Source organism: Acanthisitta chloris, unplaced genomic scaffold, assembly GCF_000695815.1.
Source record: "Acanthisitta chloris isolate BGI_N310 unplaced genomic scaffold, ASM69581v1 scaffold7209, whole genome shotgun sequence".
Lineage (NCBI taxonomy): Eukaryota > Metazoa > Chordata > Aves > Passeriformes > Acanthisittidae > Acanthisitta > Acanthisitta chloris.
This window is the reverse complement of record NW_008693054.1, coordinates 48914-65678: the sequence shown is the minus strand read 5'-3', so window position 1 is coordinate 65678 and position 16765 is coordinate 48914. Positions and strand designations below refer to the sequence as shown.

General features: G+C 39.8%; 1 protein-coding gene across 1 annotated transcript in view; it reads left to right on the top strand.

The window, feature by feature from the left end:
* ATXN10 (ataxin 10) overlaps positions 1-16765 on the top strand; it is an 84023-nt gene that overhangs the window by 56750 nt on the left and 10508 nt on the right. Inside the window, exon 10 of the mRNA XM_009082921.1 lies at positions 10239-10302. Coding sequence (XP_009081169.1) covers positions 10239-10302 — 64 coding nt within the window. The remainder of the gene's footprint in view (positions 1-10238; positions 10303-16765) is intronic.

Sequence of the window (16765 nt, the reverse complement as noted above, 5' to 3'; positions counted from 1 at the left end):
CAGGTCCATCCTGGAGCCACTGGCGTTAGTTCTGTTGGGCATGGGAAGCTTCTGGCAGCTTCTCACAGAAGCCACCCCTGTAGCCCCCCAACTACGAAAACCTGGTCATGCAAACTCAATACAAGGACCTGGTACTCATTAGGAAGTTAAGCTGAATATCTCAACCTTCTTTTACTATTCCTGAACGTTCCAATGAAATTGCTGGGATTTATTTGTGTACTGAGCATTGAACAAATAAAAATTGTACTGAGTTTGGTTATAAATGACATGGAGGAGGAAGTGCAAGGGCTTTACAGGAAGTATTTAGACCAGGATTGATGTTTCTTATGAGATTATAAAATACAAAGGAAGTCAATTAATTGCTTTTGAAAAATGAAAGAAAACGTAGTTGCTTTGCTTGGTATTTGAAATGATGTGCCATCTGTTCTTTTTTGGATGAAGGATATTCTGTGACTTGAAGGAAGAAGTTACTGGGAAGAAGACATGAATTAGTCTCTGCAGAGCAGTGTCTGTCTAAAGCTTCTTCCTGCTTGACTCAATTTGCACCTGCATTTGCCTCCTTTGAAACCATCCTCAGTTGGCTGTATCTGTTGCTATGCAGTAAACTGAGACCACATCTGTCAGTCCTGAAGCAAAACAATTACTGCAGTTGCAAGATTTGGGGTGGGGTTTTTTTCTTTCAAAAGGACCATGGTTTTGTTATTTATGTGTTTCTGAGACAATGTAACATGTCAGGTAAAGCAGAGTGAGAGGCTGGCATTGCTCAGTCTGCTGTGTTGTGTGCTGCGGTGTTCAGCGATGGGGTTGCATGGCTGGCTGCAGACTTCTGGGGGCTTCCCTAACGGGTGTGATTTAAAACACCAGCAGCACACACCATTAAACTGTCTGCTTGCTTTAATAGTCAGCTGGGCCCTGCAGTCTACCATTTACCATTTCTGCAGAGTTCTAGAAAGGCATTTTACAGCCCTTTCCTGAAACACTTTGTTTTACTGTGCTTTAACCTAGTGAGAAATTTAATTGTCATCGAGGATAGTTTTATCCTTAACATGTAACAGAGTGCGTGTCCTGTACTAGAAAAGGAATGGTTTGTTCTTTGACCCATCACTAAAATCTTGGAGGCTCTGTGTACAAGGCAGTGTGGAAGCAGTCGTGAATGCCCTTAATAAATGTCTGTGTGGTGTTTCCAATCCTCTAACCTATTAGATTTCTCCTTATCTTCTTTTCTCCCACTCCACTTTGGCTGTGAAACTTGGGGTGATACAAACATACTCAATAACTTACTCTTTACAGCTCCTTAAAAAAATTTATCCCTACTAAAGCGAGTTCACAATTGCAATAGGAAACTCTGAGGAGTTATAGGAAACTCCCACCACTTGGGTGGCTGTGGAACTTTGCTCTTAGTCTTGAGGCTGTCACTGCACTCTGAAATGCTGTGATTCAGTGTGATGGTTTATTTGGCTGCAGAATTTCACCATGAAATGCAGCAATCACCAGCACAGATCACTGCACAATTTGAAATCATCCTAGATATTTTCTCACATATTATTTTCATCATTTGAGCATTTGCCACAGATGAGTTCATATGGCTGATATTGATTCTGATTTAAAAATAAATCCTTGGTTCAAAGTGAAATGAAAGGAGAATGTAATGAAAGTAATGCTGGGACACAACAAAAGTCATCATTAGAGCACAGAACATCTGATTGGCATTTATTTTTGCTTGCTGAATTCAGAAGTTTCCAAGTAAGAGTTGTAATCCTTGATGTTGGTAGTGGAAGCAATTTTGGAATGCAGTAGTAACGTGTGAGAATGATTGCACATGTGGCCTCTGTGAAGGTGTGTATTTGTCAAAACAGGGTATGGATTTGGATTGCTCTTTTTCCATTCCCACTCACTCTAAGTGGTAAGCAGCCAGCAGTTTGGGGGGATATTTCAGCTGAACTGTGCCTCAAGGAGCAATTGAAATGTTGAGAGAAGTGAGCAGCAAGGCAGGTGTGCAGGCTGTTGGAGAAATGAAGTAAGTACCAAAGTTGGCATGAGTAATTGAGCAGAGTTTAACAGTCACAAGACTGTTGTGCTGACTTCTGGCTGGAAGAGTTTGTGATCACGTGCAGAACAGTAATGAGAAAATATTCAACGGAAACATTCTGTGGCAACTATTTTTTTGTCAATGTCAATGATTTTCAAAACTGGAACATTTTATGGACTGCCTGGAATTTTGTTCTAGAAGAAAAGCTATCACAATGTAACAAAAAATGTGAAACTGTGAAAGAGAAAAACCCAACAAAAAAAAAAACCACCCCAAAAAACACCCCTAAAAAAATAACACGCCAGTATATGCAACCAGGAAAACGGTGTCCGTCGTTTTAATCGAGAGATTCATAAAATGCTTTCTAAAGCTTGACATGGAAGACAAAAATGCCATAGCCACCAAAACACTGGCAGCTCGCCAGAACGACTTGGAACTTCCTTTTACAATGGTTATTAAAACAGCTGAAAGGAATTGTGTGATTTACTCAGCCTTTATCCTTGTATTTTTTCAGAACTTTAAAGTAATTTAAGTCTTCAGTTTTCACTTTGCCTTGGAACCGAATGCAATTTTGAAATTTCAATGATCTTGTACAAGTTGTGTCTAGTCAAGTACCTAATTCTTATACTTCATTTCCTTTAACTTTCTTTTCATTCTGTTGAAAGAAAAAAATTGGAGAACCTCTTTTATAGCAGTGATTGGAAATCAGCAAATTAAGATTGTATGATCACTGGGTTTGGTGGTCTGAGAATAGGAGAGTGAGTGAGTAGAAATACAGAAAGGTGTACTGTGGTGTGGATGCACATTTGTGTGAATTCAGCTGATAAAAGGCGCAGGGTTTCATGCTGGATGATGCTTAGCACCATTGTTCTCTCTTACTGCTGCTGCCAGGATAGGGCAAGACTACACTAGCAAGTCTTGTGTGTTTCAAGCCAAATCAGTCTTGTGTTGGATCTTGCTTTGTCCATGTCAAGTCACAGATCTAAACCTAACCAGAGCGAAGAGCTTACTCCTCATGGCAGCATCTGTTTGGGTCTGAGAAGTGGCTTCTGGTTCAGGAACTGTACGTAAGGGAATGAGGAAAGCTGAATTGTTTGAAAAACAAATGATCCAGTTGCGTTGATGTCTCTTGCGGGAATCTATTCTGAATTCTCAAGTGTTTATATTATCATCTGAATGGCTGGAAACTCCTGTGTTTTGCTCTTGGAAAGACTAGTGGAAAAAATTATTCAGCAGCTGAGATGGCTTGTTACCCTCTCCTAGTAGCTGGACACTTTAGCATCTGCTTATTTTGGCTCAGGCCTGACGCTGTGCTTGGTACCTTCATCTTCTCTTCTCTGGCCGAAACCGTAATCGTCTAAACTAGTTCTCTGCGGAGAGTTTTAGGACATCACAGAGGTATCCCACATTTAGATTCTAAGATTTTTGTATTGTTTTATTTCTGAGAAAGAGCCAAGGGTCATCTCTTTTGAGAGAGTTGAAATAAACCTGGTGTCTCTCTGGGAAATAATGATGAAAGAGAGAGAATATATTTAAAATTAACATAGCAGGAGGAACAAGTTTTGTTGCTGTGATTTCTGAATTTGAAACACTGAAATGTTAAATAGATGCTTATCTAGACAATGTAGTAGGTGGAAGAGTGTTCTGTGGACACTGTATTGACTGAAACGGAAAGAAAGACCTCTTAGCTCCCGAAGTCATTCATGCTGGTGAGGAGCTCTCAAACTAGTGAAGCAAGTCTGCTGTGATGTCCTGGAGAAGGGAGCCTCTGTCCACAAGTATTTCAGTGGATCTGCAGGATGTGGTGAACTCCTATAATAGATTTGATTGCCACAAGCCACAGCTGCCTCTATTCTAAGCCAAAGTGCCTGTAGTCTGCAGTAGGCCTAGGAGCCCACTAGCACTAAAGGATTAAAGTGTTCTTTTGTCTTTGAAGTAGAATATCTGTGTATCTTCTGTCATTTCTGTTGCTTGGTAAAACAAACACAAAAGCCAAAAACAAAGCTTCAGAAATGAAAAAGTTGAAGTAGCACTTTTTGGTACCATCACAAGTGTGGTGCCTGTTTGGGAACCTACCAGCTAATATATTCCTACTCTTGTTAAGCTGCTCCGTTACTCACATTGAGTCCTGGATTCTGCCCAGTTGTCTGATCCCTAATTACCTACTTGTTGAGCAGGTCTTGGAGGAAAATTGACTCCTGTTGGTCAGCCCTGGTTGGTGTCAGGGCCTGGAGGATATATATACCTCTACGTAGACATTATGTAGTCCTCGTGTGGTACATTCAGAAGGAGTAAGGTTTAAAAGTACCTTTAATGATGACCAAAGCTTGTCAACAAATCCCTGATGTATATTTCATTGGGTCCCTTTGCTTTGTCATGATTTATTCTAGGATGATGTTCTGTCTAAGAAAGTCATGCAGACTTACAGACAAGGAATTGAAAGGGTTGTAACCATTCACCTGTCCAGAGCAGGACTGGTTAGAGTGTTCATGGTTAAGGTTTGTCAGGTCATTTGTGGAGACTTGCAATATTGGAGTCTGTGCCAGGAGTCTGTGAGACATATTGCAATGCTTCACTAACCATTACTGTTAAAAATGTTTTGTGAATGTGTAATGTGAATGTTCTGTTCTTTAGGCCCATTCCTTCTTGTCCTCCTGGATGTGGATAATAGAACATACTGTTTTCATTGAAGCTAAAGAGTGCTGTGTCCACCAACAAGCTTCTGCCATAGGTTAACCATGTTGCTTATGCTCTCGCTTCTGTTTATTTCAACAATTGTGATTTTTAGGCCTCACTTCTATTCTTTTTTTTTTTTTTTATTTTCTTCATGGTTAGTCCACATATTTCTTCAGTATGTTGGATTGTACAAATTTCTTACCTTTTACTCTGGAAAACATGAACTTGTCTTCATTTGTACAGTTGAGGAATCCTTTTTATTTGCTCTCAGGCATTAATTCAAAGTTATATGAGTTTATAAGAATATATTTATATGAATGGTCTGGCATCCAAAATACAAATTACTTTAAGATTTCTCTGTCCTGTGAAGTCATTGAATACACAGGATTTTCCCACTAATGGTCAAGAATCTTATTTTTTCTAAGACTATTCCTGTTTGTTACATACTTGGATAAATTGTTTCTGACAACTTCTCCCATCTTTATAACCAAGCAGAGGTCATATTAGAGTAGAAAGAATCTGGTCTTGAACTAAATGTGAGGAAAAGAATGGACTTATGCTTCTTTCCATGGCCTTAGCCTTGTCATTTTTGCTGGAGTGAGATGGAAAACTCTTAGACTCATGCAGTTGTGGGCTGGAAGGGATTTCAGAAGGTTTGTAGTCCAACCTCCATCTTAAAGCTGAATTCAGAGCAGGTTACTCAGGGCTTTTCTTGACAAGTCTTAAAGACCTGAGTAATCTGGGTGACTCAGACAGGTACTACTCAATTTCTGTTTGCTAGAAAATGTTTCCTTTTGCTTATCTTTGCTAATACTTCTAAGAACTAGAAGTATTTCTGTGACTGAAACAAACACCTCCTCATTCTGCTTTCTGCATTGACTGAAGGCTGAAAATCAATTGCATTCTGGTGGGAGAACTGTCTGTGTAGTAGCTGTTGCTTTCTAAAGGTGTGAATGTTCTTTTCCATGGATACTCTTAGTTGAGTAGGTGCTGTTTCTAATGCCAAAAGAGTTACTTATTCAATGAAGGGATTATTTTTGCTGGATTATCTTTTGGGTTTTTTCTCTGTTTCTGTCTGTACAGTTGCTGGACCTGGAGGTTGTAGTTGCATTTTACTAGATACAGACAGATTCAGCAACAAGCATTGTCATGCTTGGAGAATTTGCATTCTTACCCCTGAGCTTGGCTCCAGTGCTGCTAGAGGGAAAGATTCAATAAATAGTCTACAGTTAATTTATACTTTTTCTGGGCTCTGCTGTGAATGATTGTGTTAATGATAATTACTTCTGTGTACTTCATACTGGAAGATTATCAGAAGCAGCTCTGTTCAGGCAGATACCCTTAATTATGCTAGTGACCTTATATGATGTATTGGTCAATAAATGTGAATTCTATAAGAAAACATTAAAACTTCAATTTTGGTCCATATTTTCTCACTGGTTATCAAGAGAAAAAGCATAGTTTTCTCCTCAAGCCTGACATGCCCCAAACCATCTGAATTAAACACTTGGCCATGAGAGCAGTAGGCATATATAGTCTGGGCTAGTTGCTTCTGTAAATTTTGTTTGATCCTTGCATAGCACCTCTGCCTACATGTACTTCAATTTGATGGCTGGTTTAAGTAATTGAAATGAACTATTAAATTCCAGATACAGAGGAAAAGCTAGCAGTCAGTTTGTCAGTGGGGAAGGCATTGTCTCTTCAGTGTAATACATTTAAATTTCTCTCACTGGCATGTTACTCATCTTCATTATGTTTCTAAAGCAAGTACACTAAACAAATGAGACAGCAATAAAGAGCTGTGTTGTGAAAAATACCCTTTTTAACTGGCAGGGATGGATACCAGCCTTGGTGTGTGTTTCTGCTTTTTAGAAGACAATTTCAGAAGGTGACTTCATAACATTAGGGCAAATTTTTTGGTAGTGGCCTGACTGAAGCACTAGAGATTACTAGTGCAGAGCTGGATTTTTTTCAGTTGAAACTTTTCTGGAGTAACCTTGCAGCTTCATTTACTGCTTCACTGTAGATCAGAATGAAGTATTACAGTTGATCATAATAAAACAACCTTGTGGTTTTGTTAGATCCAGTGCAGTTCCATGTTATTACCCAGCTATGTTGTCAGTAATGTAAATGGAGATAGGTTTGGTAACCTTTTGTAACACAGGGCAATGTGAGCATCTCTGTTTGCCAGACAGATAGCAGAAATGTCCTATTCCTTAGTTTCTGTCTGTAATGTCTTCCAAAATCAGGATGGATTAAAGCCAATTTCACACCAGCCACTATGTGTTTTCTTTGAAGATACTTTCATGCCATATTTGAAGTAAGATTTGAGTGTCGTGCAATATTGAGTCCTTTCCCAAGCCCTGCAGAAGATCCCTGCAGGAGATCCACTGCCTTGCTCTGCACTGAGCGTTTCATGGACAATTCTCTCCAAAGAAAAACTCTGAGGCCAATAATTAGTTGGGAAAAAGTCCCTAAGGTTTTTGTATTGGACAATGTAGTCTCAAGAAATCAGTGTGAGGGGTTGGGACCTAGGACAACTTCTGATACTTGCAAAATTTGCTGGTGTGGGAGCCTGCAGGCAGATGAGAGTGAGATTTGGGAGGCTCTTACCATGCAAGTGTGACACCCTGAGGGGCAGAGTGATTCCTCCCTCTGACATTCTGTGGCACTCTCGTTGCAGAAATGGCTCAACTGTATGCAGAGCAATTGCTGAACTGGCTCACAATGCAGATCATTACAGAATATAAGCACAAATTTTAGGTTGCCATAAAGTGCTCTTTCAGTGGATCACTGATGGTTCAGGCACAGCTGGCATGGAAAGGAAGTTTTCTAGTGGTGGTTGCTCAGGAATTATTCTCTTCATCTTTCTATTCATGAGAGGAGGCCATGAAATTGATAAGTGGACTAGAGCACCTCCCCTATGGAAATAGGCTGAGAGAGTTGGGGCTCTTCAGCCTGGAGAAGAGAAGGTTGTGTGGAGACCTCAGAGCAACCTTCCAGTGCCTGAAGGGGCTACAGGGAAGCAGTGGACTCTTCATTAGGACTGTAGTGACAGGACAAGGAGTAATAAGTTCAAAAGAATGGAAATTCAGGTTAGATACATGGAAGAAATTCTTCCCTGTGAAGGTGGTGAGACACTGGCACAGGTTGCCCAGACAAGCTGTGGCTGCTCCATCCCTTGAAGTGTTCAGGGCCAGGTTGGATGAGGCTTGGAGCAACCTGATCTGGTGGAAGGTGTCCCTGCCCATGGCAGGGGATTGGAAGAAGATGATCTTTGAAGTCCCTTCCAACCCAAACCATTCTGTGATCTCATGAATCATTCTGAGAAAAATTTAGATTTGTCTTGGGTTGGTACATTGTAGCAGTGTAGGGTATCTTTTTTTCCTTGCTACATTTCCCTGTGTGGTAAGTCACAGGTGGCATTCCTAAGGTGGCATTATGGTGACAAAAGCTGTGCCTAACTTGGGCAAATTATATGTGCAGTTTAATTGCACAGTGTTCAAGAGACTGGGAGGGGATGCAAGGCAGTGGTAGTTAGCAACTGTTTTTCACATTAAAGTATCACTAAGATTGTGGTTTGCTGCTTGTATTTCCACTTAACATTGAAAGAATCTCATCATATTCCTGCAGTAAATTTTTGCAGTGTGTGTGGATTTTCATTAAAATTTTACTTTCCTCGCATACTTACTCTGTTAACCAAATGTCTCGTTTGAATCAAACTGGAGCAGATTATTGCATGGTTTGTCTCAGTTGACAGCACTTAATCTAGATTAATTTGTACTGTTCAGCATTTCACTGATGGAAAATAAAAGGCAGTGTTGTGGGCAGATCAGAGTTTGGCTGCAGTGTGAACATCAAAGAACCAACGTTTCCCAAGCATGTGCAAGTGCTGTGTTACTGAAAGGTCACTGCTTGCTCAGGCTTTGAAGTATGATATCATACATGGTGCATGGCCTTTGGAGAAAACACAAACATTTTGTGGAAAGAATGGATATTTTTAAACTTGTGTTATTGACTGTGTTTCATGTGGAAGTTAGGTCTTAAGACCTAGCAGTGCTCTTTCCTTTTCGTACATGTAAGCCTTGCCTGTGTGTGTCTGTCTCTGTCACTGTTGCTCTCTCATGTTATAGCTTGGGATTCTGCAGTAAGATTATCTGAAAAGGAACTTGTGAGAAGGATATACTCAGATTTGTCTCGGAGTCTAGTTTTACTGATCCACAGGCTGGTTTGCACTTCATCCCTAAACCTCCTCCTACTTGATTTACCTCTCTCAAGGTAGAACTTGCATTTCAGAAAGCTAATGATCCTGGTGCATAAAAACGCGTCTTTGGGACAAGAAAAGATAGAAGAGATAATCCCATCATCAAGCCACAGCCTAAACTAGCATTCTGTTTACATTCCTTTGCCTGCCAGTGCTTGGTAGGAAATTAAATTTTAAGGCATTAAAGAACTTACGACTTGAACAAGTGTAGTTTGGCTGTCACAGAATGGTTGAGGTTGGAAGGGACTTCTGGAGGAACCTCTTGTCCAGCCTCCCTGCTTAAATGCAGATCAGGTTGCCCAGGACATGCTTAAGGCATATAAATAGTATACAGGTATAACATACAAACACTCCTCATGCTCTCAAATTTTTTTACAGCTACTTTCATAATTGAAAAATACAGACTTTGGTGTCTTAAGAAGTTATTTCCAAGGTTGAAATTCTGCTGATAATTTAGAACAAGGTTTTGTATAAATAAGTAGCACTTTCTGAAGCTCTAAATATGCATGCTTGATGTTACAGTGTACCTTAGAAGTCTCCCATTTTGTATGGATTATACTTTTCTTTAAGTTAATTATGCTTGTTAATTATTGTTAACATCAGCTTGTCCTGAGGTCTTGGTGGGGTATGTGTGTGTGCATGAGTCTATCAGGATTATACATTGTTATCTCATACACACAGAGAAATGTATTAGTGCAGTTTGTGAATTCCCATGTGTATGTATGTACAGGAAATTAAAAAATGCCAGTTCTCATCTTTACTGGTTTGCTAATAACATGACAAACACCTTCTCAAAGGAAAAAATCTAGTGACTCTTAATTGATGTAAAGAATTTTTGCTTGACTGTGTACAGCTAACACATTGCTCCTGAAGGTTCTGAAGGCACAGGAGACATGAAAAAGATGTATTTCTCTAACTTCTCTTCTTTTTTTCCTCTCATTTCACTCAGCAGTTTTTCTGGGTTCTTCCTTCTGGAAGTAAGCATGAGCTGTCAATAAGTATAGTTTTTCTGGATCAGTGCGAGAAGCACAACAGAAAATATCTTGGTCAAACACATGCTAAGTGAGGGAAGAATGTGAAATTAATGTCTGCTTGTCTTACTATTTTGTGATACTGCTGATCACACCAGATTTACTCTGCAATTCGTGTTAGCATGTTCAGTATTTTTGATGAAACAAACATCCCTGATATGTTTTTACATATTTCTTGCATGAAACATTGTTAGTATTGTTGAGACATCTGTTAAATTAAAGTTTTGTTTTTGTTTAGGTGTATGAGTTGGATGGCATCCCCTTGATTCTGGACAGCTGCAGCATTGATGACAACAATCCTTGTATCCTTTCCAGAAGGATTCTGTTTGTTGAATGTGACTCATGAGAAAAGGTGTGGGGTTTTGTGCCTGCATTGTTTTCACTGGGTGCTAAGTCTAACTGGCCTCAGGAGTTTCTAGGTCATATTTAAGTGCTTGGTTCAGAATCCATAAATATGCTTTCATGAAATAGATTCTAAGTATTCTAACCATTCTAACTGTGGTTATGTTCTGGTTCCTAAAATAATAAATATTACTGTTTTGCAAGTGTCAGTTCAGAAGAGGTAGTTGTGTCAGAAATCTGAATTCAGCTCTCCTTGGTCATTGTGTAAGATCATGAAGCTTTTGCTTCAACTGAAATCTGTTCAGGAAACTGGAATAATCCCCCATCAATTCTCTATGCTTATTAAATCAGATTTAGGAGCCTATGCTAACACAGAGACAAGGCTAGCAAGCTGTAATGAAAAGGTGTATAATTGAGAGAATCGATGATGCAAATTATTGAAATGTTGGGGAGATTTTAGTTTAAGTGGCATTGTGCTTTGTATTTGAGATTGTTTTTTTCATGGGGTTTAAGAGCAGACTTTCCAAGATAGATTGCTGTTAGAGGGAAGTAACTTTACGTTGAAGATAAGCAGTTGTTAAGCAGTTACACATCTCTTCAAGCATTGCGTAGTAATCCTGCTGCTGTGTTCAGCAAGTGAGCTGTGATTTTCTGTCATCTAATCATTAGCTCCTTGAAAGTTTCTGGTAAGTGCCTCTGGAAATCAAATGCCTTTCCTGTCTACAGTCGTGTCAACTTTCTTATACTTGTCGCATGAAAGAGTTTTTTAAATGAATTGATGGGGAAAAGCTCACTTTTTAACAGGTATCAAAAGAAACAATCACAAAAAAGAAGTTGTGAAAATGTTACATATTCTCTCAAGTCGTGTGCTGTAGAACATCACCTGCATACATATATGTCTTAAAATGCTGAAATAATGTAGAGACAGATGGTAACACCATGCTAACAAGCTGGATGGAGTGAGCAAGAGGTGTTAAGTATCCTCTGAGTTACTCACTTTGTTGCTTTATGTGCAGGAGTTTCTGATTCATCACTATTCCTGTAACTGGTGACCTGACAGTGTCTCTTGATGGTGCAGAGGAGCAGAGTAGTACTTCCATGGTCCAGTTCTGGTAAGGGGCACTGCTGGATGTGGTGGGAAGGGCAGGGAAAGTTACCTTTCCCTAACCAGAAGAGCAGCCCTGAGAAAAACTACTAAGGAGCCTTGGTCCCCGGTGACTCTCCTTTACTGGAAAGCACAGCTGTGCAACCACTTCTAGAATGTCTTTCTAGGATTAATCCTTCATTTTAGGTGTAGTAAAAGAGGATAAAGTTTGAGGCCTTTAAAGAGGAGAGTGTAATTTATGATCTTGAATGAAATGAAAATAAAATACCATGGGAGCCTTTACTGCATTTTGAGCAGTGTGAAACTTCTTACACCTTTTGATACAGGCTGACATTTTATGGCTGAACCATAAACTTCTTACTAGAGGATAAAAGTTTGTTTACTTGGTTTTTAAAGACATAATGACACTTCTTAATGTGAGCTTTTGCCACTGATCCATAGCATACAGTATTTGGGGATATGGAAAAGTGAGTAGCACATGGGCAGAGAGGGGAGTAGCCTGCTGTGTCGAAGTTTGCTGCATCAGCTTCTGGAGTGCAGCTCCTGGTTACTGGTCTGTTTATCGTTTTGACCTCTTGCTATTCCAGGTGCTCTTGTGCTGCCTGAAGTTAATGCTCCCCTGCTTCTCTCCTGCCTCTAACATTCCTCATCTGCTGCCTGCTCAGCAAGTCTTACACAGGGAAGCAGAATAGGAGTTTGCAGTTTAGTTCTGCCTCTACTTGATCTGCTTTGCAGCATATTTTGCCATTTGTGGACACCACAAACCAGGTCCTTGGTAGCATATAGGCACCTCACTCCATTGCATAACATTACTCCGAAGAGATTCAGCTGTTTCTTTGCTCTGTGTACCCCATTCCTGCCTAGCACAAATCACAGAATCACGGAACGGGGGAGGTTGGTCTATATCTGGTCCAACCCCACTGCTTATAGCTGGGTCATCCTAGAGCACATGGCACAGGATTGCATCTGGACAGTTCTGGAATATCTCCAGTGAGAGAGACCCCACGTCCTCTCTGGGCAATATATTCCAGTGCACAGTCACCTGCACAGTTAAGAAGTTCCTCCTCATGTTCAGGTGGACCTTTCTGTGCATCAGTTCTGCCCATTGCCTCTTGTCCTGTTGGTGGACACCACCGAGCAGAGCCTGATCCATCCTCTGACACCTCCCTGCTGATACTGACAGACAGTGATAAGATCCCTTTCCATTACTTATAAACCAACTTTCTGATGCTTATAAACCAAAGCAGTGCTCTCACTGAGCTGGTGAGGTCTGCTTGCCTAAAATGGAAACATCCTAAAATCGCTTACATCGTAACTTTGTGAGCCAGAGCGAATATGTTTTGTTTTCTCTTTACAAAGAAGATTAAATAAAAGTATTTAGGGAGCTCTTGAGCTAGGTGGTGAGAGGGAAATTTGTATGTGATCACTCAGTGGTGCTGCAGGTTGCCAAGGTGGTGTAGAAAGCTGTAAGGAAAAGCTCAGAGTAGCTCTTCAGCCACGGCTCCTTCGGGGAGTCATGTCCAGAAACTTCACTTTCCATTCTTATTTCTAGTGCCTGTTTTTGTGGTTTCAGTCTGTATTACTTGGATTTCTCCTTGGACAAAACTGACCAGAGAAAGTTTAATCCAGAATCCTTTTATATAAGAACTTCTTAGATTTCTTAGTCAAGTCTTTGTAGATGCACATTTTTGTTGGATCTGTATCTGGTTTTGAGACACCCAAGCTCTAAGGTTAAGATGTCATTGTGTTTTTTACTGAAAACAGAGTTGATATGAATTTTCTACATTTTACTAACAAAGTTCTGCCTCCAAATTACACATAAAAAAATTTCCAAAGAAAAAATGTAACTTTTGTCGTAAAACTGACAGGATTTTTATTTCTGGATGGAAAAAAAATGATATCCCTAAAGTATGCAATTTCTCAGGGGAAGCTGGACTGCCATGTTGGATTTTAAAGGAGCTCTTTATTACCTTTGAGAGGAAATCCTTTGATAACTGTTTTTATTTGTAGTGTATGGAAGCAAACTTAAAGAGGAAATGGTCTGCTCTTATCCTAAAATAAATTCCTTTGTAAACCTGTCATTACCTTAAAATTGCATCCTCTGAGATCCTGAGCATTTCTGTAATGTGCATAATAATACCAAGGAGTTTGTAGCTTACGAAGTTCAACTGTTTGCATTGCTTTAACTTTGTAGGTTTTAATTCATCTTTCAGTGCCCAGTCTGGGGGAACTGTTACCTTGTCCAGTTACATCTCAGACTTGTAACTTTCATATTTACACTAACAAGTAGTATTTTTTCCTTCAGGTTATTTTAGGAGTAAAAGCAAAAAAACCACCACCCTTGTTAGTTACATATAGATGATTATGGACAGTTAAGAACAAATTTGCTGTACATCTTTAATTATCTGAATTAGTATTTTACATTTTCAGCTGTCAAGTATTAGGCTTTTAGCACAGGGATGAATGTAAACAGAGTAAGAGATGCAGTTTGCTATAGACCTTGGGGTCTGGAGAGTTGAACAGGGTTTAATATCACTTCTGTACCCTTTGAATCTTCCATATTGGATTGGCTGTATCCTAATTGCAGCTGTTTCAAAATGCAAGAGGACCTGTTTGCCTTTAATTAAGGAGAGGTTCTTTCATGAGCTGATATTTTTAGTTGTGAAAATTCAGTTTCTTGTTCTGCTTCTGAAAAATTGGGACCATTGTGCTTTACCTTTGTAACCTGTGTTTAAAAAGAAATAAATTAAACCTGCCACAGAGTAGCAGAGTAGGTTGGAGATGCCTATCTGGGTAATACCAGTAAAAAATTTACTCCAAATCCTGCTTTTCAGGTTTTTTGGGGTTGAAAAAGTGTTTTAAATTCAAGTATCTTCTGTTTTGCTCTCTGAGCCATCATCTTCCTCATCTCTGACAGGCTCTAGCATCAGACAAGAGCCCTTCTTTTTTGTTCTTGTCTCTTACCTCACCCTAAGCACTTTGTGCTCCTTCCAGCTCCATTTTCACAGGTTTCACTTGCTCGAGGCAAACATGAAGAGCCTGTTCTGATCAAAATACTTGTGACCCTAATCATACAAAAAAGGTGCTTTAAATAAACTAACCTGCTTATTATTGAAGACTTTTCTGTCTACCTTAACTAAGCTGTCTTGTTTTTCACTATTTCCTGACATTTACACTCATGAGTAACACACACAGATATGCCTTTTTTTAATTTTTAGTGGCTGTGCATGGAAGTATTTATTACTATTTTAGGAAAAAATCATATTATCCAGAGTACTGCAATGTAAGAACTGTTAGCTAGTGGTAAAACTTGAAAATCAGAAGTGAACTGCAGTTTTGAAAATGGAATAGTCCTATTTTTTCAGGCTGTTTGCCAGTCTTACTCTTTTGAGATTCTTAAAGTAGGTCTCTTGATAAATTGATTTTGTAAATGTCTGAATTTGATCAGAATGACCTTATGTAAGCTTAGTTGAGCAGTTTTCTGTTAGCCAAAAGAGCAGTCATACATGAAGAAAATATACCCTGCTGTGAGGATGTATGTTTATATGTGTTTATATATACATACATATATGTTTTAGAAGTAAACACCTAGCTAGTTATGTTTTAGGGTTAAGAATTTTCAGCCTGTGTGAAAGAAAAACTTGTGGCTGCTATGAATATCCACACAGAGATCCCTTAGTTTGAATAATGGATGAAAATGTAGGGAAGTTAATTTTCAGATACTCCTTCCCAAAGCTGCTTCTGTTATATTCAGTCTGAAAGTCTTCTGAGAGGTAGATTGAAAATACTTTTGACTTCATGGCAGCAGCAAGTATAATTGTGGTTCATGAGACTTCTGGCTAAAGCTAGAAGAAATCAAGTTGCTATGGCCTACAACAATGGCAGTTTGTTTTTTGCGAGATGCCAGCAAGGATTTTGGGGGAAGCTGACAGACATTTTATTTCTAAGTTACAGAGTGCAACCTAAACCAGGCCACATGCTGTAAAAAAGCCTCACCACTGAAGAGGAGCCAGCCGAAAGCAAAAATAGGAGTGTGAGTTGACTTTTTAGAGTAAACTCTCATACAGCTGAGCATTTTCACGTACATGTGGCTATCCTATGTTTGTTGCCAAAAAACACAGCATAATGTCACATCAGTAATGGTTGCCTTTCTTTGGGAAGCTCACTTCAGGCACTGCCAGTGTGTTAAGTAGTTTGATGTGACCTATTTGATTCTGTATTTTCATGAGCATACGTGAAATCATGTTACTTAGTGGATGCAGTCAGTGTAGAGGACTAGACTATTGATGAAAGCAGCAATGACCTCCTCATGCCCAGTCAAGTTCTGCCCACTTGGAAGATTTTAGGGGTCCCTTCCAACCCAGGCTGTTGTATGATTCTATGAAATCACTGTTTTCCTCATTGCACTGACACTTTGCTGCACAAGTAAGTTTGAAGCAAGTAAGTTTGAATCCACCTGGACTAAAGGGAAGTGTATCCTTTGTAAAGGGCTTCAGTTTTGCCTTACTGCCAGTTGCTGTGTTGCAGCCCTTATCCTTGAATGACACGGCACTACTAGCATCTTACATTACATCGGCCAGTACTGATTGTGTCACTAGGACTTCTAATAAAAATGGTAGGTAGTAAGTTTTTAGATAGCCAGCCATGCTTGAGGTCAGCAGTGGCAGAATGGGACTTGTCAGAACAGGTTAAAAGCACAAATCTGTCGGCCTGAAGCTTTAGTTCATAGTGGCAAAGGCAGAACAAAATATGAGCTGGGTGGAAGCCAGCTCTACCTTTCACGTGGGCACAGGTTGTCCAAAGAAGCTGTAGATGCCTCATCTCTGGAAGTGCCCAAGGCCAGGTTGGATGGGACTTGGAACAACTTGGTCTAGTGGAAGGTGTCCTTGCCTGTGGCAGGGCTGTGGAACTGGATAATCTTTAGGATCTCTTCAAACTCAAACCACTCTGTGAGTCTATGGATTCAATATCTTCTGTGATTCTACCATAGATGGAACAAGGATGAAACAAAAAAAAGTCAAGCAAGAAGAAGTCATTCTATGGTCATGTTCAGTCTAGTTCAATGTGCAGAGAATTCATCTTTAAAGAGAGAGTGGGAAGAGTGGAGGATTCCTGCTTTGTGGCATGTGCAGAAGCCTGAGCTCCATCTGAATACAATTGTAAGGTGCAGAGAAGAACTGGTCAGACGAGAAGCTGGAACAGGTACAAGTGTGGTTATTCATTGAGCAAGAACAGTCTGAGAGGGGCTTATTTATTTCACCTGATTCAGCAGACCAAATCCTGTTCTGTTGCTGCAAGTTGCTGTGAACTCTTTATAG